This window comes from Cervus canadensis, chromosome 9, assembly GCF_019320065.1.
Source record: "Cervus canadensis isolate Bull #8, Minnesota chromosome 9, ASM1932006v1, whole genome shotgun sequence".
In the NCBI taxonomy this organism is placed as follows: Eukaryota; Metazoa; Chordata; class Mammalia; order Artiodactyla; family Cervidae; genus Cervus; species Cervus canadensis.
In genome coordinates this window covers 51821368-51847812 of record NC_057394.1, presented here as the reverse complement: position 1 = coordinate 51847812, position 26445 = coordinate 51821368, and the positions used below count along the sequence as shown (strand labels likewise).

Genomic DNA, 26445 nt, shown 5'->3' with positions numbered 1-26445 from the left:
AATTTTATTTAAAAAAAACAATGTAGAAATAGTATTTGGTATTTCTTGAAAGAGGACATTGACAGGGTTAAAGAAGATCTTAGAGTAAAACTACAGATTCTAGATAGGATTGCAGATCTGTTTGGAAGAGGAACAGAGGAGTGACCCTGTGGGTCTACAACATGGAAACAAACAAATCACGCTTTTCAAAACAGACAGGCATGAACTCAGGAGCACATAAACTACCACGACGAGGGCTTAGGAGCAGGGCATGAAAACTCATCACAAATATTGAAAAATATTACTTTCAAAACCTTCCCTTTTCGTGGCTTTAAAATAAAAGAATATATAGAAGACAGTGCTACTTTCTAGGAATATCCCAAGTTTCTACAACATAGTACCCAGAGTTACTGACTCTGTCTGCTTCATTCTGTTACTGAATGTATTTCTCTCTCACCCTGAGCAGATCATGTCTTTTTGTATTTAGGTGAGGAAAGGAAATGGGGATCAGCGAACAAAGAGGAAAGAGGTTAATATCAGTAGAGTGGAGAGTAACAGGCCTTGTCCAGTTTCCAGCAAGTGAGCAGCAAAGAGGGAGAGCAGTGTTTAGGACATGATGAGAACCCTGAGACGTATTAGGGAGGACGATACTGCCAATGGTGCAAGTGTGGTGTGGACCCAGGGGCGCTCCTAGGAGGAGGTGCTTCTCTGCCTGGAGACTCCACTGGCTATCTCTTCACGCACCATGCCCTTCACTGACTTGTGCCTGCTCATTCAAAATCAGACGACCATCATCATCATCATCATTTGAGAAGTTGTCTCATGACAGGTCACAATGCATTTTTAAAGAGCCTTTTCTCTTTTTTCTCCTCCTTTGAGACATGAGAAAGACTAAGAAAAAAGGATGAAATTATACTTTTCACCCAATGATAAAATATACTTCGGATTAAATAAAGCTCTGCTCATGGTTTATCAAACATCAGCTTAAGGATTCCTTAGCCTAACTATATTAACAAGAAAAAAAAAAAAGGACTAATAATAAAAATCTCCTGGTTGTATCTTATACTTGTAGCCATGATATTCTACAGATCTGGAGTTATTAACTTGTCAGAATCAAAGTATAAGATGTTATTAATATTTTAAATGTTCAATCTAAACAGTGTTTATTGGTTTATCTTTCAATATGGATATATTGGTAAATGCGAATTTTGTTTTTATTTGCATATCATATTAGCACTTTTCTGCTGCATATGTGCTTTAATGGAAAAAATATATGTATGTAATTTAATAGGCCAAATCATATTTCAAAATAAAAAAAACTGCCAGAATCTCTTAACCTTGAGGCCACTATAATGGACTGAGTGCGGGAACATGAAGCCGATATGTAAGGTGAACGGTGATGCACTGACACTTTCTTTAGCATACTTCAGCTTTCCTTTATTTCATTATTCCTCTAGAAATCAGGATTAGGCAGCTCCTCTGACTAATTAACCCAAAGAGATTTGACTAATAGAAGGAGATTGCAAGCATGATTAGTTAAATGATAATGTACATAGCACTTAATGATCATTATCATTTATTCTAATACCAGAGCTAATAAATGGTGAAACTGCTTAAGCCAAATGCTATCATATCACAATAACTTACATCATGGTTAACATTAATAATTTCTAATTTACTTGGGAATCGATGGGACATGTAGCTTTCTTAATGCATGTCAATGCTTTCTTAAATAAACTTATAGATGCTTTTAAAGTAGAAAAATATTTATCTCCTTACCTAGACTACATAACAAGTAGTCATATCACCACTTCCCTCCAAAACACAAACAGTTCTTCTGGCTACACTAATACACCCTCGGCTTTCATGAAGCCAGTATAACGAATTAAGACAACGTATTTACAGTCAGTCAATAATAGTAACTAATATGGATTCCAAATGCAAATCTCACCCCATTCCCTTGCTTTCTGAGGATTCAGTGAATAAAAGAGTGGACATCAAGTTCTTACATAGCACTGGAAGGCTACTTTGCTCTAAAAGCCAAATCCACACACACATACACCAAGCAGAGTGGTACTTGATTTTCTCTTATGCATTTCAATAATTTTCTCCCACATTAAGAATTGCAAAGGACAAAAATATTCAGATACATGCTGCAAAATCACTGGCCAGTGTTGTCTACAGGACACAAATGCAGCAGGAAGATGGTCTGACTTACATGGAGAAGCACAGTCACTATCCTGAGCTAGAGGTACCACCATCACCGACTCCATCCTCTTAAAGAACACACAGTGAAGAGCACTTCAGTCTCTGGATCACACAAAAATGAAAAGCTGAGAGCTAGAAGAGAGAGAAGTCCCTTTTATACACAGTATGAGAAGAGAGAAAAGAAAATGAAAAATAAAAATAAAATCAGTGTATTTTAGTAAGGAAAGAGATAGATAACCAATGAATATAAGGAGAACTTTGCACTTCCGGTTATTCTTTAGAGATAAACTGAGTCACCAGGTGTTTTCCCATCCTGACTGCCCACCTGTTGCCCATTTAGAACTTTAATATTGCTAACCTTAACTTCTAAGAAAGTTAATGGCTACTTTATAAGAAATTCAAAAGGCCTCCAATAAAATATAAACATCCATTGTCCTTGACTCTCTTGCCTTATTGATGCTTCTGTTATTTCTTGATTCATCAACTATAGACATTGATTTCCTGTTGAGAGATTGGAGCTTAATATCCTCACAGCTTGGGTCTCTCCACAGGGCTTCTCACAACATGGCTTCCCCCAGAACCGAGCGGGGGGAGACACAGCACCCCAGAGGAAAACCACAGTTTCTTTTGCAACCTAATCTCAGACGTACGTGTGTGTGTGTGATCAGTCGCTCAGTCGTGTCCGCCTCTTGGCGACCCTGTGGACTGTAGCTCACCGGGCTCCTTTGTCCATGGGGTTTTCAGGCAAGAATACCAGAGTGGGCTGCCATTTCCCCCTCCAGAGGATATTCCTGACCCGGGGATCGAAGCCACATCACCCGTGACACATGCATTGCAGGCGGATTCTTTGCCCACTGAGCTATCGGAGAAGCCCCAATCTCAGAAGAAACATACTATCATTTCTGCCCTGTGCAACTAGTTGCAGACCAATCCTAGAAAATGTTGCTGAGGTGAGCTACACAATAAAAAACACTAGGAGGCAAGGATCACTGCATCTGTCTACCAGAGTGTTTATTACTATTATGACTATAAATAGCATATGAGGCCATGTTAAATGCAAGTAGAGTATCATGATTATACACTTGACCCCTGTACAATATGGGTTTAGGGGATTTGACCTCTGAGCATTTGAAAATCTACATATGATTCATAGTCATATGTGAGGTTCCCCATACATGAGGTCCTGCCAACTGTGGTTCCACATCCACGGGCTCAGCCAACAGATGGTGTAGCATTACAATGTTTGCTATTTAAAAACTGCACATAGAAGTGAATCCATGTAGTTCCAACCCATGGTGTTTAAGGGTCAACTGTGTATCATTTTTTTCTAGAATAACTGTCTCATTTTCCAAGCGCCTATCACTCTTTCCATACTTGTCCTCAAAGCTTTGCAATACAATTATACAATTGTACATAGTTATATACAATTATACAAAAATTAATATAACAAAAATTATAGTCAGATACATTATATTATTTGTAAATTCTCTAATCTGTAAATTCTACATTTCCCCCCTTATCTTCCCTATAACCAACTCTGTTTATGCTTTTCCAAATATCATACTATTTTTTCCTACTACCATATTTTTCATCCAACAGATTTGTTTCTAACCCTTTTATATATATACTGCATATATTATACATATGACATATCATGGAAATATTTGACATCTTTGCAATTATTAATTGCTTTCCTCCACATTTTCTGTGTTCACTAAGAGCTCCGCTGGTTTGTTTTCCCTTGTTTTTTTTAGGTTGAATGTTTTCCTCAAGTGTCATCTAATGAATCCTTGGCCCCAGTGAATACTCCAGAGAAAAAAAACTTGTGAGTAGGTTTGTTAACTAGTGGGCTTCTCTGTGGAGTGCTCTTGTAATAAGCTAGCAGTTTTTGAGGGAAGAGGGTCCAAAACACCAGTATCGGAAAGCCTTCTCTCCGGACTGGCGGCGGCCCCGGGAGAAGCTGCTGTCCCGTGCCTGGAGCGCGAGCTGGCTCACGCTGAGCGGTGGGTGGGCCCGAACATGACTGTCCACAGCCCCCTGCTCTCCTGGGGCCCGCCTGTGTTCAGGTAGCCCCTGTCGTCAGTGCAGTGCCTTGCCTCTGACTGGCACCCCAGTTCTAGGGTCTCTGCCTCAGTTTTGCAGACGCCGTCTGCACTCTTACCTGCTCGGGGAGAAAGAAATGCAGTGTAGCCAGGAGGTCACAGGTCTGGCCGTGGTGCCTGCCGCCAGCGTGGGGCCGACCCGCCCCCCGTCACCCCGCTTCCCGTTGGACGTCCCTCCCCTCCTGTCGGCGCCTCCGGGCACCCGCGGGTTCTGAGCCCTTGGGTGCTCCTGTGAGGGCATGTCGGTGCTTCTCACTGGGGTCCCTGTTGCTGCGGGCTGAACTGTACCACCCGCGACTCATGTCGAAGCCCTAACACCTGGTGTCGATGCATGGCACCGGATTTGGAAACAGGGCTTTTGCAGATAGAATCAAGTTAAGGTGGGGGGTCTATGCTCGCAGTCGCTTCAGTCGTGTCCGACTCTGTGATCCCAGGGACTCTAGCCCGCCAGGCTCCTCGGTCCCTGGGAGTCTCCAGGCGAGAACACTGGAGTGGGTTGCCATGCCCTCCTCCAGGTTAAGGTGGGGAGCCCTAGACAAAAGATTCAAGTCCATAGAAGGTGGTCACGTAGGCCCTTCCCTGGTGGACCAGCGGTTAAGACTCGGAGCTTCCGCTGCAGGGGGCGTGGGTCTGATTCCTGGTTGGGGAACTAAGATCCCGCATGCCATGTTGTACGGCCAAAAACAAGGGCACGTGAAGGCACAGAGACATACTGCGGGGCTACGTGCAGACAGAGTCTGGGACGAGTGTGATGTGGCTGCAAGCCGAGAAACCTGGAGGACAGCCACCTCCACAAGAGAGACGGGGGGACGGGGCCTCCCTCAGAGCCTGCAGGAGGAACCCGCCCTGCCCACACCTTGAGTTTGGACACCCACCTCCAGGATCCCCACAGAGCACTACCAGGCCCTCGGTTTGGGGAATCTGCTTGGAAGCCCTAAGCCCCTGGGTGCCAGCTCTACCCACCCACAGCATTCTCTTTCCTGTCTTCACATCTTGCTGTTCCAGGCTGACCATGTCTTGACTTCACAGAATTTGACGCTGGTTTTTGCTGCTTTTTCTCCTTGTGGCTTTGCGGTAACACCCAAGGGGAAAAAGAGGTAAAAACACCTTTATTATTTTATTTTAAAACCAAAGTCTCTATAGACTTTTAATTTTTTTGTCTTTTTCTCTTTGAAACTAGTTCATACCAATTGATACATCTTAAGTGCAGCACAGGAACTATCATATGTAAAAGAATTAATTTCAATCTCTCTAATTAGTAGACTCATTCTGCAAACCACTACCACTTTGCACAAGAATTTATAATAACTTTCTATTGACAAATGCGTCATGCAGGGCAGGCAGAAAAGGAGAAGAACGCAGAGGAGCTGACAGATACTGAACTTACGGAAACCTGCTCAATTACAGGCACTCTGGCTTCCCAGGTGGCAATGGTGGCCAAGAAAGAACTCGCCTGCCAACGCAGGAGATGAAAGAGACGAGGTTTCTATCCCGGTCGGGAAGATCCCCTGGAGAAGGGCATGGTAACCCACTCCAGCATTCTTGCCTGGAGAATCCCATGGATGGAGGAGGCTGGTGGGCTATGGTCCATGGGGCTGGAAAAAGTTGGACACGACTGAAGCAAGTCAGCACGCCACAGAGGTACTTTAGTCGAGTCCTGTCACATGTTTTCACTTAATGTCCTAAACAGCCTAAGAAGCACACAGTATAATTTCTCCTTTCTATAGCCGAGGAAAAGTAAATACAAAGGTTAAATAAGTTGCTAGGGTCATCCTTTCACTAAGTCAAGAAGTCACAGTGAGGCCTGACTGCCCCTGAAGCCAGTGCCTGATTCCATGCTGTTTTCAAGGTCAGACTGTTTGGCCAGATCACTCAAGGCTTTTAGAAACAGGATTCAAAAATATGACTACTTTTACAAATAGTCAGTGACTATGAACAGCTATTGCTTAAATAACTACTATGCCTGACAGGCATTTGGCAAAACCTTTATTTCTGATACTGACAACACTTGGAAAGTGGTTTCTATCTGTGACTGCTCCAAACTGACCTTTATTTTTTAATGAGGGCAAATAAAATAAAATATAAAAACAAATCTAGTAGTCCCTTAGAAACAGTGAAGTTTAGCACCAACTGCTGTTAGCAGGAAGAGACCTCAGACACATGATGCAGCGGGCACCTGCTGGGGGAAAACCAGCAGCACTGGGTCACTGCCTCCTGAGAGGGCGCCTCCTCACACGCAACACCACACCCAGACCACGCCGAGACACGCGCGGTACAGACGTTCCAACAGAGTTTCCTCTACTTCACTAACTAACTGCTACTACACGGAACACCTTGCCCTCTCAGAACCGGGATGACTCTGCCTGGCTGGAGCCCTAAAGCTCACTCAGCTGGCCCACGCCAAACTGATCCCTAAGGTTACACTTGGAGATCAGGCAACTGGAGAACCAACCGCCCTTTGTCACGGGACCTGGGGAGCACCTCAGCTAATTTTCTTTCCCTCAGGATTTACAGACAGTTATTAATACACAAGTGATAGTCTTTCTTTTCAGCTGGCCCACTGGTACAGACATCTTCCTGCATCTCCCTGAGCAGTAACGTTTCACAATCCGTCCAGGAGACGCGCCACTCTCTGCTGCCCTTGCCCCGCGTGCCCACACAGAACCTGCCGCTTGCAGGAGAAGCCCTTGCATTCCAGTTCTCAGAGAAGAGGATGCCATCAGGTGAGACCCCAAGCTCCTGACTCAATATTTGTGTCTACTTCTCTCCACACACCCTTCCTTTTCACCATCCAGGTGCTCAAACCTGTGCTCTCGCATCCCACCCCCAGGAACCTCACCCTCACTACCGCCCCAGCAAACACGCATCTCTCCCCACTAGAGTGCCTTTCCTTCAGAATGGACACTAAAGCCAACGCCACACAAAAGACAGAGTCACAGCCCTCTCACTGAACTACAACCCGTTTTAGTTCCAGCTACTTCTCTTCTGTTTCATTCTCTCATGCCCGAGCTTGTAGAAAGGACAGCCTCCACGACGCCTGCACTCAGCACTGTCTGGCTTCGTTCCTACTGTTCCACCACAAACACTCCGCCAGAGGTGAGTGGTGCTGTGTGTGCCCTTGGGCCCGCTCTGTGCCTGGTGGGCCTCCGTCCTCGACGGACCTGGCCTTTCTCAAGCCTGGCTTTGCAGACCACTCCGTGTCTTGGCCTCTCAGAGACTGTTGCTTCCCAGCTGCAGAGTCTAGTGAGTCTTGCACATCTTCCTGCCAGGAGATCCTGCAAGACTAACGACCACCCTGGGTGCAAGGATACTATCAGCTCCCTGCATCCTGAGTGAACCTCCACAGTGGCGCTGGCTCACTGGACCTTAACTGCTCATCCTAAACAGTTTATCTGTCACTAAAATTACAGACTTATAAACCATTTGATATGTTCCCCACATTTGTGACTATGTCAGTTAAAGATCAGTTTTCAAAGGACAAAAAAATTACAGTAAACATCATGAGACTCTTACTGATGCGGTCACAAATGTGGAAAATGCATCATGCATACATGTATAAAAATGTAACATGTAGAAACAGAAAATTTGTAACAAACCAGTAATCAAACAAGAAAAAAAATATTTTTTATTCTTTGGGGAATTTGATAAAATCAACAGATCCTTTCAGCAGGGGGAAAAGAAAACCAAAAGCCCCAGCACAAAATCTAGAACAAAATTAAAGTTCAAGGAGTTTCTAAAGTCCATCCACTGACTCCTTATAAATCCAGATTCTGAATCTAGGCTTTAAGAAAAGGATAGATTTAGAATGGACCAAAAACATTTAACTGAGTAACACAGACAGAGACATATTAATCATAACAACTATTTCAGGGAAGTCAAGGACATCCCTTTCTTCACACAATGGTTCTTTATCTCCTTTGCAGTTGAGTCTCCGCCTTCAGCATACAACTGTGAATGCTCACTAAAGGAAAGGCATTTGTTCTTTCTTGCATAAATGTCCTTTGAAAACAACTTGAGAATGTTCTAACCTGCTCATGCTTAAGAGTCTGTCTGATAAGGACTCACCAAAAGGTTGTCCTGCCCTGACTGCAAAGGAGAAAGGCCTTTCTGTCCACCCACAGGGCCCCGGGACCTGGGCGGGAGCCTACTGAGTCTGCTCTTCCTCGTGCGGGACTGCACAGTGAGGAGGAGAGACTGACGCCCGAACAAAATGTAACGTCACCCAAACTGTTTTACATTCCTGGCCTAGAAAAGTCTCCTTAAAAAATATTTAAGTCTTTTGACAGTTACAGGTAGCATTTAATTCCGCTTGAAAGCCCAAGTGTAAGGGTGTAAAAAACAATTAGTATTTTAGTAGTTCCCGTCCTTAGACAGGCACAAATTCATCAGAAAGAGAACAAAAAATCATCTCAAGAAAATAAGCCATATTATTCGTTAACGCTTTTCTAGTTTAAAATAGGATATTATTATTATTTTAATGAAAATGGTAGCCCATATACTACTTTGATAGATAAGGTTTTCTAGACAAAGACTGGTTTGGGATTGTCCTCCCTGTTTTCAGAAAAGCCTGAAGGCAGCTCGTGCTCAGTAGACACCACTGAAAATCTTACACATTTCATAATTCTGCCTCAAGACAAATTCTTGCTGCTCATGGAAAAGGTAGGTCAAGAAATAAAGGGACTGAAGGCCGAGTGCAGCAGGGAGGGGGATGGTTGTGTGTGAAGTTTTAATACATCAACAACAAACCTGTCCTGTGAGCTTCCTTTAGTTATTTTGTGAGAAATATGCTAATTCAAAGATATCTAACTAGCTTCACATTTAATTCTGACTCCAGTCTTGGAGAGGCAGAGCAGCTGTGCCTGGAGGCAATACAATCTTATTTCTATAAAAATCCCTCAAAGCTCCATACATAAGTGGGAGAGTAAAAATAGATAATCAAATCCAAATTAAGGCTATTAAGAATTGATTTAGTGTAAAGATAATATAGCAAGATTTTGTTTAGGTTATGGATGTTCACTAAAAATGTGTAATACTTGTTTGCCTAAAATTTTGATTATGTTTTATCTTATTTTGTCACAGTTAAATAGTTTTATCATTAGGGATTTTAATTGCATATAGTTTATAGAATTCTTTCTGATTACTCTATATCCATTTAACCAAAAAAAAAAAAAAAATTCCACAGTACCACTTAATGAAAAGAGAACCATCTAATGAGATGCAATCAAACTGCTAGCAGATGCTCCATAAGATGTGGTTGAACAATTCCTGTTTGTAAAACCTTTGTCACAAACGTTTTAGAGTCTACAGGGGAAAAGAAGTCCCTAAAGAGAGTAGAAATTACTGTACCCTGAAAAACACTGGTCCCTCAGCTGTAATACTCAGTTTTAAAAAGATAAAAGGAAAGAAACTAAAGAAAAAAATGGGGTAAACCACGTCCTTGAAAGTCTTCTTTCAACTTATAATGAAGGTTCCTCTATCACGCAATCTTCCTTTTCATCCGTCATCTGCTTCCGTCACTGCCTGTGTCCACTCTAAGGCTCAGTCCTTGTACTCTCTCGGCTAGAGGATTTCCTGCAGATAACTCATGTGCTTATGCAGTTGCGAGCTCGTCGCTGTGAGGATCTCAACACAGAGCTCTGACCTGGCTTCTCGCCTCACAGCCTGACAGGCTCTCGGACTCTCCCCATTCCCTGAAGCCGATCTATGGAAACTTCAAAGTGGCTACTGGGCCCTTGCCATTCTTCCTCCTAACACATGTCACTGCAATTCCATACGAAGTGCTCAGACTTGTCACTTTCCTGCTCAAAAGCCTCAAGAGTCCAAGTTCTTGGCCTGGCATCAGACTCTCAATATACTTCTTCCCTATCTGGGCCTTTATTTTTAACCAGGTCAGTTTATTCACTAATACCCAAATATGGTATGATTTTATTACAATGCATTAATAAATATTTTGATTATCTTGGGTTACTATTTTCTATCAACTATAGAAAATCTTTAGATTTCAAATGCACTGTGTTGAGTAAAGAAATGAGACAAGGCCCTGTACTTGTTAGCAGATGCTTTCATTTATTTACTGTTGTTAAACTTTGCTTGATTAAGCAAGGGAAAGAAATCAAATTAATAAGTTACTCCGCACTGCTAAGGAGTGAATAATTTAATCAAGATTGAACCTCACCCTTCACATCTGATGCAAAAATCTTCAAACCTGTGATGATCAAATATCTCCTTTTGATGACAGATAATATTCTAGGGAGAAGATGAGAAGGAGTTACCTGGTCACAGCTTTAGCAAGTGACATACTAAGCCCTACGTATTTGGGTAACAACAGCGCATATGATTTTGCTCAATGTACATTAATTGTTTTATTCAAGTCTAAGCATAGACATGTCTATATTCATTCAACACATTCTTACTAAAAACACCCATTATTTGTTGGTTTGTTGGTTGTCAGGCGCCAACCCAGCGAAGAACTGGGGCTGCAGCAGTTAACAAGGCAGAGACCCTCCTTGTCTGCACCTATGGGACTGAGGACTGATGAGGCAGACTGATGAGAATACTTTAAGGGAAATGCAGGCTGCAAAATGGGAAAACTAGGGTGCTCGTAAGAGCATACAGGTCCTAATAAGGGCAAATGGTTTGCTTTTTTTCCAGTTTACTTGTAACTGGAGGATGATTGCTTCCCAGTGTTGCGTTGGTTTCTACCATGTAACAGTGTGAATCGGCCTTCAGTATACACATGTCCACTGTCTCCTCAAGCTCTGTCCATCCCCACCCCGTTCCACCCTTCTAGCTCGAGCTTGCTGTGCTATGCAGTGACTTCCAATTCGCTATCTATTTTACATATGGTAATCGAGTATTAATCAGCCATAAAAGGGGAGGAAACTGAGTCAGTTCCAGTGAGGCGGGTGAACCTGTGTGTGCTCAGCTGCGTCCGACTCTTTGTGACACCAGGGGCTGGGGACTGCAGACTCCTCTGTCCGTGGGTTGAACCTGGTGCCTGTTACACAGTGAAGTCAGTCAGAAAGAGAGAAACAAACACTGTCTGTTAGCACAGTATCTGGAACCCAGAAGAACGGGCCCGGTGAGCCTACCTGCAGGGCAGGAACAGAGACACAGGCTGGAGCGCCGGCTGGTGGACACAGCGAGGGAAGGAGAGGTGGCCGAAGGGCGGGAGGAGCCCTGCAGGCCCACAGCCCTGCAGGGTTCAGACTGGGAGCGTGTGCACATGCTGCTTCTGCTTTTTGCCTCACTCTTGCCATCAGGGTTTTGCCTCATTTCTATTTATCCTTCAAAACTCAGCTTTGATTCCAGGTCCCTCTAGAGGCCAAATCTGAACTGTCTCATAAAGTCTGGATTGGTCTTCATGGTATTCCAAAAGCTCTGTGCATGACTGCTATCTTGGCACTAACCAGACACATGAGAACTGTTACTCAGCTGTCTCCTAACTGGATGGTGAATTCTTAGACAGTATCTCTGCATCTAAAGTGTCCGGCAGTGCTTAATACATTTTGCTAAACAACTGAGCAAGTGAAGGCTTAACAAAGAAAAATACCACTCACGATTTCTTACTAGGTCTTAACAGACAAAGCAAAAGATAAAACAGCGAAAGGTTTTAACGGAAGTATTTTGAGTAGAGGTTTAGCACTGCACAAGGGCTGGATTATTCCATGTGTACAATTTCTCTGTTTGTAAGGTTTATAGGAGTTAGAGCGCTTGAGGTCATCTTTTGCCAAAATATATCCTGTGATACTTTAGCTCCAAGGTCTCAGAGGATACACTATCAGGATTTTCTCATTCTGAAATAGAGATGAATCCCCCTCTTTCTAGCCTACACACACACATACAGACAAAGTCTATATTTATAATCTAAAATTTTCATGATTTTTTAACAGTATATTAAATTAATATAGATATTTTAATAGAGTTTATTAAAAGAAATAAACAATGGTCCTAATTCCAGAAGGTGGTTTATTCTTGCAATCCAAGCCTCAGATAAAAGAGTGCTATGCTAGTGGTTCTACCTGGGAACGAGGGAGGGGACAGACCAGAGGCTAGAAAATGTCTGAGTGCATGTGAGCGTGTATCTCAGTGGCACGAATTTATGTCACAAGAGAAAGAACATGGACGCACGTGGCTCATCAGGATGACGAGAAGAGGGAAAAACAGTGATTCAAGCTGCTGTGTTCAGACACGACATAGCACAGAGATGAAGAAGCTGGACTCGGAAGTCAGGCAGACCTGTGTCTGAAACTTGGCCACAGGACCAGAGGCAAACTATGAGACCTGTTCAATCTTTGGTTATGTTTTACTATAAAACAGAGATAAAAACAATGACTATCTGATAGGATTATTAAGAAGATTAAAAAGGATATATATAAAGCATTTCAACATACTGTCTGGCTTCTAACTCAAATAACTCAATAAGCAAAGTAATGCAGTAAATATTAGCCTATTAATACTATTATTATTATTAAGATGCAAACAAATTTAAAATACTGTAGAAAATCTCATAGATCTTTTAAAAATAATAAGATATCAACTACTATATATTTTTAGAAAATACAAATATCAGTTGTTAGTTTTAGTACATGAGGTGAAGTCGCTCAGTCGTGTCTGACTCTTTGTGACCCCTGTGGACTACAGCCTACCAGGCTCCTCTGTCCATGGGATTTTCGAGGCAAGAATCCTGGAGTGGGTTGCCATTTCCTTCTCCAAGTACATGAAAGTAAATCAAAAAACAAAAGGGGTTTACGTTACATTTCAATCACATAGTGCAGTTGTAAGGTTAATATTTTTAGTGAAAACAAAGTAATTTTTCAAAATAGATTTAAAAATGAATTCTAAAATGTTATCTTTTCAAAAATTACTCATGATCCTTGTTGCAATGTTCTTAACTAAATTCTGCATTTTTCAAGGTCTAGTGTAATACATGTATCTTTAAAAATAAGTCTGGTCATTTGAATTTTTTTTCCTACTTGATGAGAAACATAAAGGGAAAACATAAATATCAATGAAAATAAGTTTTTAAAATGCCTTAAACGATTACATTTATCTTTGAACAGAGAATTTGATCTTTAAGATATATCTCCTTTGACTTGCTATATAATTTACTTACTTAATTATCACAAAAACCTTAGACTTAAGATAGTAAGTATATCAGCCTTGATAAAAAGAGAAGTGCAATGCTTACCTGCTTTTTTCATCTGGATCAAAAATATCAGAATTCATAATTATAGACAAACCTTTGTAGCCTGGACACATTACTAACTATAAATTATAGTCATAAAAGGACTGTTCTTCTGAAGGCCAGTATACGAATTTATCTTAAAGTTTTCCCCTTCATAGCAGCCAGAATACTTAATCACAGCATGGGTATCCATATGCCATTATAATCATATTATATCATGACTGGGTCTTCTCTACAATAACTTACAATGCAGGCTGAGTTATTTCACATATTGCATTAATAGTAATTTAAAAATCTAAGTACTCATATGCAATCAAATAAGAAACATGATGGGAATCAACACTAATGTTACAGTTATGTCACTAAGGAGCTCTGTACTCTTAGAAAGCTCTCAGCCTCTCTGCGTTTCTCTATCCTCTACACACTTTTTGCCAATATTTAGTAAATAATTACCCAAAGCTAGGAATTAATTATCCACAATGAATTTTTCTGACTTAGTACAATTTTTTCTTCCTATTTCTAGAATAGCTAAAAGCAAAACAATAAAAACAAACTGTTGAAAAAAGTCAAAAGATCTATTTAAAATTTTGGTGTACATTTTTTTACTTTTTCTTTCATTTATTAAGCAACTATTACGTATACTTCATCTTGATCAGTAAGCATCTACACAGCTAGTAAAAGATCATTACATTCATGCCCCTTTCTTATTTACCTCATATTCTTTTTAGGTTACTCTACAAATCCGACATAAGTTTCTCTATTCAGTCACACATTAACACTTCCAGAATGTTAACTCATCTGTACCCAAAACAACCCAAATAAAGTCTGTCAAGTATCTTTTCATTTATAAATCTAGTAAACTCTGCTAACACCTCACTGAATAAATGTCAATCACGATGGATGAATTTGATTTTGACTAGGAAAGGGAAGCAGAAACCATAATACATAACAGTGAGAGAAAGGAAGCCAAAGTAAATAAAACCCAACCCACACAAAACGGCGTCTTGAAGACAGAAAGAGGGCTCCATGAGCCGGGGGTTCAGGAGCCAGCCAGGGATGTACGAAAGGAGCCAGTCTCAGATAAATATTGGAGACTAAGGTAACTCACCTTTCTTAGTGATTCTAGCACATCCTTCCACAATAATACCACATGAAGCTCTCTGTGTTAAAGATCTGGCCACAGAGTTGGTCACAGTGTTTCACACTGTACTGGCAAATATGGTAGAGTAAAAGAGGTAACAATTCAGTAATTCAAACTGCATCTTAATGTAAAGTAAATATACTGCTCAAAACAGGATTAGGAGAAAACAAAGTTTTTGAAAGGAGACATTGGACAACACTGATTATAAATGTGTGAGGTAACTTCAAATAATAATAATAATAAAAGCAAAATATGTCCTTGAGACCTGAAAGAAGACTCTGTGACACTACCTCCAGGCACTAATGGAGGGATGGAAAATCTGAGTGTACAATCTCATCACAAATATGTACATACACACATTTTTACTATTTCAGTCACACTGAAACTCAAGAACATCACAGCAGCCTACTACAATCACAGATCAACAGGATAAAAGTAGATAAGAAGAATGTGCAATTTATGAATACGGTTTATTACCATGGTTACAAACTTTCAGAATAGGCCTCTGAGATGCTGGACTGAGACTCTGCCGAATATCTGTTAAAAATACATACACATAAAAGAAACTTAATATAGAGCTCTGCTCATCTCAGGAAGTATAACAATATTAGACATTTTTCCAAGGTTAAGTATTTCCGGAAGCGAAGCAACTCTTCAATACCCTGATATACTTGAAGCAACAATGTTATGACTTTTACTTCTCCTTTCACTATGCTACTGTGAACTCCACTGGGATAAGGTACATCTGGTCCCTTAGATGAGACAGACCCGTCTCACTAATCAGGCTTTCCCAGGTTCAGCACGTTGATTTGTTAACATGCCAGTGACACTGGCCAACTGGAACGCTTCTCTCTCCGACACTTGTCATTGCAAAACTCCTGAAGAGTTGCTGCCCACAGCACCACATTCGTGACACATGACTTTAAAAGAATTATAAAAAAGGGGAGCGCTGTTCTTTGTTACGGTTCCCTAGAAAGCAACATGAAAGAAGCATAATGTTCACCTTTTGGCTTCGGTGTCCTTTTCCTTCGGTCGCGGAAGGCAGCCCCCGACTGCAAGGCCTCCAGCAGACTATCCATCACTCCTGTCTCATCACCCTCTGTGAAAAGAGAAGCCGGGAATTCCATCATCCCTCCGGGTTACCATAGCAATGTCAAAGCACGTGCAGGAACTGGTGATGGTGTGGTAGGGGGAAGAAGATCAGATGCCAGGTCCAAGCTAGCAATTTCAAAATATGAAAGGACTTTAACTCCCCCAGAAATCAAATATCTTTTAATGAAATCTGTCTCATTAGTGCCTCTGCCACTGTCCACTAAAGAGAACCAAATTCCACTGATTCACTTTAGAGCACTGTTTTTATAGTCTGGTGGCACAATAACTTTAAATGGAATGTGGGTCTAGTCATATCTGTGTCTCGGGTTATCATAAATCACATTTCCCTTGTAGAAATGGGTTATTTTCAAGGCATCAGCTCCTATTCTAAAATCGACCAGGTGTGGGAGGATGTTTCTGTTGTTATAGAGATTCTGCTGTCTAAATTTATTGTACAAAATTATATTTCTAGGCCAACTTCTGTGAACATGCTCCCAACAGCTGATTCTTCATATCAGAGCATAATTGTCCCCAGACTTTCAGTGACACAGAACAATCACTATAAACTTTTACAGAAAGTATGAAAAGTTTGTCTTTTTAATGAAAAATAAACCAAAAGAGGCTCCGAAAAATCTGAAGGATAGAAACACATTATGATTAGTTTAAACTGATATTCTACATATAATTGATGAGATTCTGGATATAGAGCCAACTCTCTGTATTTAGTTATTTTGTAATAATCTATAGTTACATATGTCCATGCTAAATGCTTTTTAAAGGAAGCTGTTAAAAAAGGGGGGGGTGGTTCAAAGAAACTACTGGTTCAAACTAAATCCATGGAAATGCCAAAGATTTTTTTTTTTTTGGTCCCTGAGAGAGTAGTTATTTTCAGGCATTCTATATGAAATTGTATGACTGGTACACAGTCATGTCTAAAATACTACATAACTATTTTCCTCTGGATTTTTTCTTTTTTGAAATGCAATCCTTTTCTAGGGAACATATGAGAAACGAACTCAGTAGAGTACAAATAACATACTCATTTACAGTTTATAAACAGATATATAAATATAAATATGTATCGGCCATTTGCAATCTGGTTCTGTTTCATTTTTAGAAAAGTACTAAACTTCATAGGTATAATGTGAAAAAAGGTGGGTGAGCAATAGAGTATTTGGAGGTTGTTAACTTACATGTAAATTTAGTTCTAAAGTGGTTTGATGGCTATTTTAATTAAAATATATTAAATATTTCAGATATTTTAATTAGTACCTAGCAATCTTGGAAATTTACACTCAAGCTCTACTACATTTTCCCTAAAAAGAACTTCAGGTAAAGCTAAATATGTAATATATCTCGTTAGTGTGATATTAGTTGTGAATATATCTCACTAAAAAAAGGAAACTTTGAACTTCCTACAGTAAGTTTGCTGCTGACCGTAGTACTGATGAAGTGACTGTGAAACTATCACACGAGTATCATGAGCCTGAGCAGGTGGGTAGACACGTTGATGCAGAACACGGATGCTTGCTGGGAAACACAAACACAGAGTGGGAGGAGGCAAGGAAGAACCATGAAGTGCTGGACTAGACAGAAAGGTATCTGATAAGCTCAGCTTTTAAAAAAGTACTTTTCTAGCTTCGCAGTCCCAGAGCCAAGAAGTAATGACACTAAGGAGCAGTGAGCACACCTGGCCCTCAAATCTTGGCTTCTAAACATTATTTCTCACTGATAGGAACTGCAATACTTACAAAAATGGCTGCTTCTAGGGCTGAGATCAAGGAAGAATGAAATGAGTCAGGAAAACACAGTTGTGCCAGAAAATAAGAAAGGGCTCAAAGACAGATGAGGGGAGGGGCCAGACTGAAGAATGAAAGCGAATGTGAAAGCGTGAGTCGCTCTGTCACGTCCAGCTCTTTACGACTCCATGGTCTGTCCATGGGATTCTCCAGGCAAGAATACTGGAGTGGGCTCATGCCCTCCTCCAGTAGATCTTCCCGATCCAGGGATCAAATCCAGGTCTTCTGCACTGCAGGCAAATTCTTTACCATCTGAGCTAACAGGGAAGCCTTAGCTAGCAGGGAAAGAAGAATAGCCTTAGCCAAATATAGGACAGTCTGAACACTGAATAGGTAATGATGAGAATGCATTATTATACAACGGAAAAAAGAATCATGAATCCATACTGACACTAAACATTTTAAATTTTATTTAAAAAGGGGAAGAAAAAGCTCTATTGAAAAAAGAAAATTCACCATATTACAACTCACACAATAAGAATTAATTAGGCAGAAATCATCAATGGTTACAAAAACTATTGTATGTGAGGTTATGGAGGAACATGGCATGGAGAAAACTCACAGATAATACCTTAACCAAATAATCAAATTTGACATCACCAGTGGGGTACATGGACAACAACTGTCTTCTGAGGTCATGAACTGAAATGGACACAATATAACCTGTGCAGAAATATAAATCTAAATGTAAGGAAACAATATTTTGTGAAACAACTAGTCTAGGTTCTTAAAAGTCATCAATGTCATGAAAGACCAAGAAAGAAAAAAAGAGAAGAAAAGGTTAGGGAAACAGCATTTTATGTTAGAGGAGATTAAAAAGACATGACAACTAAATGCAGCACAGAATCTCTGATTAGCTCTTGCAATGCACAAAAGTCACAGATGACATTATTGTGAAAGTCCAATTTTAAAATGTGTTGGGTATTAAATAATTATATTATACCAATGTTAGTCACTTGAGGCTTCCCTTGTAGCTCAGTCGGTAAGGAATATGCCTGCAATGTAGGATACCTGGGTTCGCTTCCTGGGTGGGGAAGACCCCTTGGAGAAGGAAATGACTACCTACTCCAGTATTCCTGCCTGGAGAATCCCATGGACAGAGGAGCCTGGCGGACTACAGTCCATGGGGTCACAAGAGTCGGACACGACTGAGCGACTAAACCACCACCACCAGCCACTTGAGTGTGAAAATTATATTACGGTCAGGTAGGATGATGCCATTGTTCTTGGGAGATAGACGCTGACGTGGTCAAGCTCACTAAACAACTACCCACAGTCTCATGTCCTCAATTTCATGCCTTCGATCATGCTGTTCCGTCTGCATAGAACATCCTTCCTGCTTTCTTCACCAAGCTATCTCCTTCTCCTTCCAGACAGACAACTAAATATCCTTTCCTGACCTATATATGCTGAACTGGGTGCCTTTTTGTGTCCTAATGGCTTGAGGTACATATATCAATAAATCCTCTATAATATTGTTTATGTGATTGTTTCTACCACGAGGCTATTAGTCCACTGAGGGCAAGGATTATGGCTTTCATTTAACATTTAGCAAAGAAAGTGTTTACCAATGTATGTTGACTCTATCAGCAAATGAAGCACAGGTGTGGTCAGCTGGAAGGAGTCCCCACACAGAAGAACAGAAGTTGTGACAGAAGTCAACAACGCTGACTGGCTCCCTCCTCTCCCTGGTCTCACATGTCCGTTCAGCACCTGCCAATATCCCAGGAAGCGAGCTGCTGTTTCCTCTTCTGACTAAAATTAATGTCGCTGGTCCAGAACTGAACTGTTTTTCACCTGAAATACTGTATGTGTTGCCTGAAATGATACTGCTTCTAGTTTCTCCCTAATTCAATTCATTCCATACAGCACTGAAGCAGAATTATGATCCCCTAGTCACAAATTTTCAAAATCACTCACTTCCCACAACATAAAGTCCCAACTCGTTCACTTGGCCCTGACACTGACTCCAATTGCTCTTTAAATCATATCTCTGATTTCCAACATCACAACCTGTTCCTCCACTAAAGGCAACTACCTGTGATTCTCCACAAACATTCTCTCCCATCCATCAGGCTCTACCTGGAACTTCTGTCCCTGGACTTATTCCCCAGTGTTAACAGTTTTGCTTGGCTTCCATTCCCCACTCCTATAATGAAAATTATATAGTATCAGAGTAAGAAGACCTGCATTCTAGTCTGAGCTGTCAACTGGCTACGTAATCATTCCTGAGATGCCTAATAGCGATAATACATACCCATGGTTCAGGAGACGATCAAATGAAATCATACAAATGAAAGCACTTGGTAAATTGCTAAGTGATACAAAAATGTATGGAAATAAATTCATAAATGAACTCCATGGTATACTATAGGCAGTTTATGTAATATTCAATTATGTTCTAAGTATTGTTTCAGATACATTATAAATTAAATAACTCTTTTATAGCATATTGAATTATGCCTTTGAATAACATCATTTCTATGGAAAGTTCGGTTCAGAAATACAAGTAGACTCTTAAAATAACCCAATGGGTAAGATGTGGACACAAAATAAAGATGTTTTTCCAAATGCTGAAAATGCATTTAAAATTTTTACTTGACACACGTTTACTGAGGGCTCTGATGTGCCAGAATATTACTAGGCATTCAAGATATCTAGGTCCCAAGAATTAACAAGAGGTGTTTTCAGCTCTCCAGAAGTGGAAAAGCGTGCTAGGTATGGAGGGTTATATCGGAGATGTAAGTTTTTCCCAGTGAATTAAAACCTGGTGAACAAGCATGAGTGGGCATGGCAGGGACTGGGGAGGGAACAACACATCTGGCAGAAGAAACGCAGATACAAAGGCAAGAGTTAAAGAAGTGAGGTATAATAAAGTATTTTGCTGCTGTTCTTTAGCTGTTCAGTGGTGTCCAACTCTTTGCAACCCCACTCACTATAGCCTGCCAGGCTCCTCTGTCCATGGGATTTCTCAGGTGAGAAGACTGAGGTAGATTGCCATTTCCTTCTTAAGGGATCTTCCAGACTCAGGAAAAGTATTTAAATGACTCATGTTTACATTATTCTAATACAAACCAGAGAAATAAAAATTAGCCGTTTTTATCATAGACTAGAATTCAATTTCTTTAACTACAAGTCAATTGATATTCAAAATATTTATAGCCTCTCTCCTGCTGTGAAAACTCTTTTAAATAAATAGACTAACTGCAATAGTCAAAGCTGTGCTTTGTCAGAACAACATATCACCTTGCTTACTTTCTAAATCATATTTTAAAAAGTCACTTGGTTTCAAGAGAAACAGAAGGGAGAGTTAAGGATGAGATGTTTCTAAAGAAGAGTCAAGAGGATGTGTGGATAGGCAGAGAGGGGCTCTGTTAAGGCGATCACAAGGGAGACAAGTAGGCTACAGGAGAGAAAGGGGGCCAAGAAACTAAAAGCAAATCTGCTGGGATGGGCCATTTACAGAAATATTCTTTCTTATTTCACAGACCTGTCAGAAAGAGAACAATGATAGGTATATACAAATACCAAGCAATTTTTGTTAATTACTGTATAAACCTAGAAATAATATTGCTGTCCTACAGGAAGCAATCACGGAATACTAACCAGAGGGGTGAGGAATACTGACATCATTGCACTATTATGGATATATGTCTGCAAGCTCAGTCGTGTCCGACTCTTCATCATCCTGTGGACTGTAGCCTGCCAGGCTCCTCCGTCCATGGGATTCTCCAGGCAAGAATACTGGGGTGGGTTGCCATTGCCTTCTCCAGGCGATCTTTCCAACCCCAGACATCCAACCCAGGTCTCCTGTGCCTCCTGCACTCACTGGCTCTTCTCTGACCATCAAGTATGGACAGCTACAAGGTGATGGCCGCGGAGGTAAAGGAGGAAGGGTGCAATGAGGACAGTGTAAGTGGGGAGAGGCAAAGAGGAACTAAACTTTCTGCCACTTAGGAACTCAACGGCTAAAGTGAAGAACTGACAAGTGATAGCCTAAGTATACTACTAGAAATAAAGAAGAGGTAAATACAGGAAAAAAAGAGGGACCTAAGAATTAAAAGTGGTTACCTCTGGGAAGTGGGAGTTGAGAGGGTGAGGGGGAGGATCACTTACTGTGCTGTAAGCATACTGTTATTTCATTTAGAAATCTGTAGAAATCACATCGTGGATCCCCTCATGGCTCAGATGGTAAAGAGTCTGCCTGCAATGCAGAAGACCCAGGTTTGACCCCTGGGTCAGGAAAATCTCCTGGAAAAGGAAATAGCAACCCACTCCAGTATTCTTGCCTAGGAAATTCCCATGATAGAGGAGTCTGGCAGGCTACAAGTCCACAATGGTAAGTATGAAAAATCTAAAAAATTCCTAACAGGAAGAGACAACCAAAACGGAGGAAGAGAAGAGAAGAGGCTGCTTCTTGACCTAAAGGTGCTTTCCTATGAAAAGGGAAAGAAGACAGGTAACAAAAGGTCCAATACACAATGGAGAGTGAGGCAATGGAGATCTCCACCATCTGCAGTGACTTTGGAGCCCCCAAAAATAAATTCTAACAGTGTTTCCACTGCTTCCCCATCTATTTGCCATGAAGTGATGGGACCAGATGCCATAATTTTAGTTTTCTGAATGTTGAGTTTCAAGCCAGCTTTTTCACTCTCCTCTTTCACTTTCATCAAGAGGCTCTTTAGTTCTTCTTCACTTTCTGCCATAGGGTGGTATCACCTGCATATCTGAGGTTTTTGATATTTCTCCCGGCAATCTTGATTCCAGCTTGTGCTTCGTCCAGCCTGGCATTTCACATGATGTACTCTGCATATAAGTTAAATAAGCAGAGTGACAATATACAGCCTTGACATACCCCTTTCCTGATATGGAACTAGTCTGCTGTTCCATGTCCAATTTTAACTGTTGCTTCCTGACTTGCATACAGATTTCTCAGGAGGCAGGTCAGGTGGTCTGGTATCCCCATCTCTTGAAGAATTTTCCACAGTTTGCTCTGATCCACACAATCAAATGCTTTGGTGTAGTCAAAAAAGCAGAAGTAGATGGTTTTCTGGAACTCTCTTGCTTTTTCGATGCTCCAACGGATATTGGCAATTTGATCTCTGGTTCCTCTCCCTTTTGTGACTTAAATCCAGGAAAAACACAATTTCAGGAACCAGATAAAGAGCAAAAGTGTTGAAAAAGGAAAAGAAAAAGGACAAAGAACAGAAAAATCTTGGTTTTTGTGGATGTGTGTATTACGAAGTAAAGTTGAGGCTGATATTCAAGTTTCTGATTCAGCCAATTGGATATAAGTTGGTATTATTCACCAAGTACTGAATTATTTTTGCTTCATGGTACAATGTGCCTGAGCCAAGAGAAGAATTCAGTTTGTATATGTTGAGATGATCATGAGATAGCCAACTACAGGTTGATTAATGGTGTCTAGAAGGCTTACAGGTTTGAAACTTGGGGGAGAAGAATTGGTTATACTATTAATAATAGATTGAACTTTTAGAAGCATACTGGTCAAACTCTGAGATATAGAATAATACATAAGCATAGCGAAATGGTAGTGAATACAAGTTTTGAATTTAGACAACCTGTATTTAAATTTTGGCTTTCCAATTAGAAAATTGGTGTGACTGGGCAAAGTACTTAGCCTTACTAACCAACCCCCATTCTTTTTCCCTCAACTTAAATGTGTGACTAATAATAGCGCCTACTTCATAAGATTATTGAGAGGATTAAAGGCGCTAAATCATGTGTATCACGCAACAGAGTTCCTGGCGCATCATAAGAACTTAACAGTTAATCTTTGCCGTCGTCATCATTGGAAACCCACTTCAGTACTCTTGCCTGGGAAATCCCACGGACGGCGGAGCCTGCTAGGCTACAGTCCATGGGGTTGTGAAGGGTCAGACAAGACTGAGCGACCTCACTTTCACTTTTCACTTTCATGCACTGGAGAAGGAAATAGCAACCCACTCCAGTATTCTTGCCTGAAGAATCCCAGGATGGGGAGCCTGGTGGGCTGCGGTCTATGGGGTCGCACAGAGTCGGACATGACTGACGTGACTTAGCAGCATCATTGGTATTATGACAAAGCATGAGCTCTGTTAGGATGGGTGTGTGTAGATATAAGAAAAGAGAGCTGAGGGTGAAGCCACAAGGCAAACTTATATGCAACTAATACGTAATGTGAACAGTTCACAGCTGTTTGCAACGTGTGAACATCTTCCATTGTGTTCATTTTGAATGTGTTTCCAGAGCTCCCCTTTTTACTCCCACCATCTCTGGCACACCTTCTTTAGGTCTCACCACATATGATATGACTTCAGTAGTAGTAAGAGATACATTAACAGCCTAGAGTTTGGCATGAGGATAGGGAAGAAAAGCTCAGTTTCTGCAAAGAGGTGTTGAAAGTGTGCAACTGAAGTCCAAAATTCAGAGACTCAGAGTTAAACTTAACTCTTTTTAAAAGAAACACAAGATAGTGGATCCAACAAAATTACATGAATTCATTGTTCATGCTGCTAGTTAAAACCTTCTGGGAACCAGGTTATATTTGCTTTACTTGGTCATCAAGTTCAGTCTTTAGCCTTCTAGAACAAAGCTCAAAATATGAATTAACCAAGATAGCAAAAAGACAGGAATAACTTAAAATAATGTTTTTAAATGTGTCTTTTGGGGGGCAGGGTGTGCGCAGCTATGGAATAGTGGTACTGTAGAAGAATCAAGGGTTCCTTGGACAGCAAGGAGATCAAACCAGTCAATCTTAAAGGAAATCAACCCTGAATATTCATTGGAAGGATTAATGCTGAAGCTAAAGCTCCAATACTTTGGCCACCTTATGTTAAATGCCAACTCATTGAAAAAGACTCTCATACTGGTAAGGCTTGGGGGCAGGAGGAGAAGGGGGCGACAGAGGATGATGGTTGGATGGCATCAGCTACTCAATGGACATGAGTTTAAGCAAACTTCGGGAGTTGATGGACAGGGAAGCCCAGTTGCTGCAGTTCATGTGGTCACAAAAAGTTGGACATGACTTAACGACCCAAAAACAACAGCATAGTAGGAAAAAATAGCTTTGCTATTATTATTATGTGTATTTTGCCATTGTTCAGTGTATAAAATATTAATATTATTACAATTATCATTTTGATTGTTTTGCCAACCAAAGGAAGAAACACAGTAGGCTAATGCCCTCAAAACTATGTGCCCCCCAAATGTGTCTTAATCCAGATATGAAACTGAAAATTTGCCTCAAAAAAATTAAAAAGTCAATTTTCATTGGAATTTAAGAAATAAAATAATTACAACTGTTCTCTCTTATACTATAATTAAATGAATGGCTCAACCATGAGAAGTGGAATTTTAAATTTAAAAACCCAATACTTTAGTATTTCTGGTTTTACTCACTAGTCTTCATTATTTGCATATCTTAAATTAAATATATTTCCTATTACAAGTTAGAAGGAAGTTTTTTGTTCTAGCTCTGTGAAAAATGCCATTGGTAATTTGATAGGGATTGCACTGAATCTGTAGATTGCTTCTGGAAGTACAGACGTTTTCACACTGATTTCTTCCAACCGAGGAACATGGGCTATCCCTCCCTCTGTTTATGTCATCTTTGACTTCTCATCAGTGTCTTTCAGTCTTCTGTATAGAGCTCTTTTGTCTCCTTCAGTTCAGTTCAGTTCAGTCGCTCAGTCATGTCTGACTCTTTGTGAACCAATGAACCAGTTTATTCCTAGGTATTTTACCCTTTCAGTTGCAATGGTAAATGGGACTGCTTCGTTAATTTCTTTCTGACTTTTCATAATGAGTATATAGGAATGGTACTGATGAACTGGCTTGCAGAGCAGCAATGGAGACGCAGACATACAGAACAGACTGACGGAAAAGGGTGGGGGAGCAGAGGGAGAGGGAGTGATGAAAGGGGAGCAGCCTGGAAGCCTACACACTAACACATGAAAATAGACAGCCAAGGGGAATTTGCCGTGTGACTGGGAACTCCAACGGGAGCTCTGCAATAACCTAGAGGGGTGGGTATGGGTGGGAGGTGGGAGGGAGATTCAAGAGGGCGGGAACATATGTACTCACTTGGTTAATTCATGCTGATAACAGAAATCAAACCAATATTGTAAAGCAATCGCCAATTAAAAATACATAAATATTAAAAAAAACAAACAAAAACAAGTTAGAAGGAAAAAATTACAATCTTTTACAAAGAAGGAAGTTTCTCCTTTTTCCGGAAACAAAAATGAAGTCAAGGAGCCAAACTGTTGCACTTAACTCTTGGCTCTCACCAGAGGTGTGCCTGCCTTAAAGACCACCTTGTGCCTCCCTATTTCCTCATCTATCAGACGGGGAATAACAGTACCCACCTCAAAAGGCTGTTGTGAGGGTCAAGTGAGCTAGTCTAAGTAAAGAACTTAGGGTAATGCTTCACGCATGTCAGGAAGCATTTAACAGGAGGCTTCCTGTGTGCTGTTTTGGATCTGTCACTAATCCTCTGGTCCTTATTCATTCCTGAATATTCAGGAATTAAGAGGAGAGGCCTGCCTTTCCTGGGGCTGAGGAATCCAGGCATTTCCTTCGTTAGTTTTTCAATACGGTGATAAGTACCCTCTTCCTTTTTATGAACCATATGGTAAAAGTGATTGTTTAAGACTCTCTCTCTTTGATAAGGATTGCCTTATGTTTTGTAAGTCTGGAATTTTAATCTTTATCTTTGCTGAGAATAACTACCTTGTAAGACTATATATATGCCCACACCATGTTGATTAAAACACCTTTGCTCCATCAGAGCTTGGGTCCCCCTGTCTGTCTGTCTGTCTTTCTCTCTCTCTCCATCTCTCTATTTCTGGCTGATTCCCTGGAGTGTGGAAGCTGGCTGCGTAACCCAGGGAATATTAGCCTCTTTCCTTCTTTCACTCTCTCATCGTCGACTCC

The 26445-nt window shown here is 40.8% G+C and overlaps 1 protein-coding gene across 6 annotated transcripts in view; it reads right to left on the bottom strand.

Annotated features, from left to right (window-relative positions):
• DIAPH3 (diaphanous related formin 3) overlaps positions 1 to 26445 on the bottom strand; it is a 527980-nt gene that overhangs the window by 112972 nt on the left and 388563 nt on the right. For 4 of the 6 annotated variants that reach the window (XM_043478170.1, XM_043478171.1, XM_043478174.1 and 1 more), the window contains 2 exons: positions 15621 to 15716; positions 15095 to 15154 (listed from right to left, as the gene is read on the bottom strand). In XM_043478170.1, the coding sequence (XP_043334105.1) occupies positions 15095 to 15154; positions 15621 to 15716 (156 nt within the window). Of the gene's footprint in view, positions 1 to 2089; positions 2320 to 15094; positions 15155 to 15620; positions 15717 to 26445 lie in introns of those variants that run through there. The other 2 variants (XM_043478173.1, XM_043478172.1) reach the window with 2 other exon arrangements.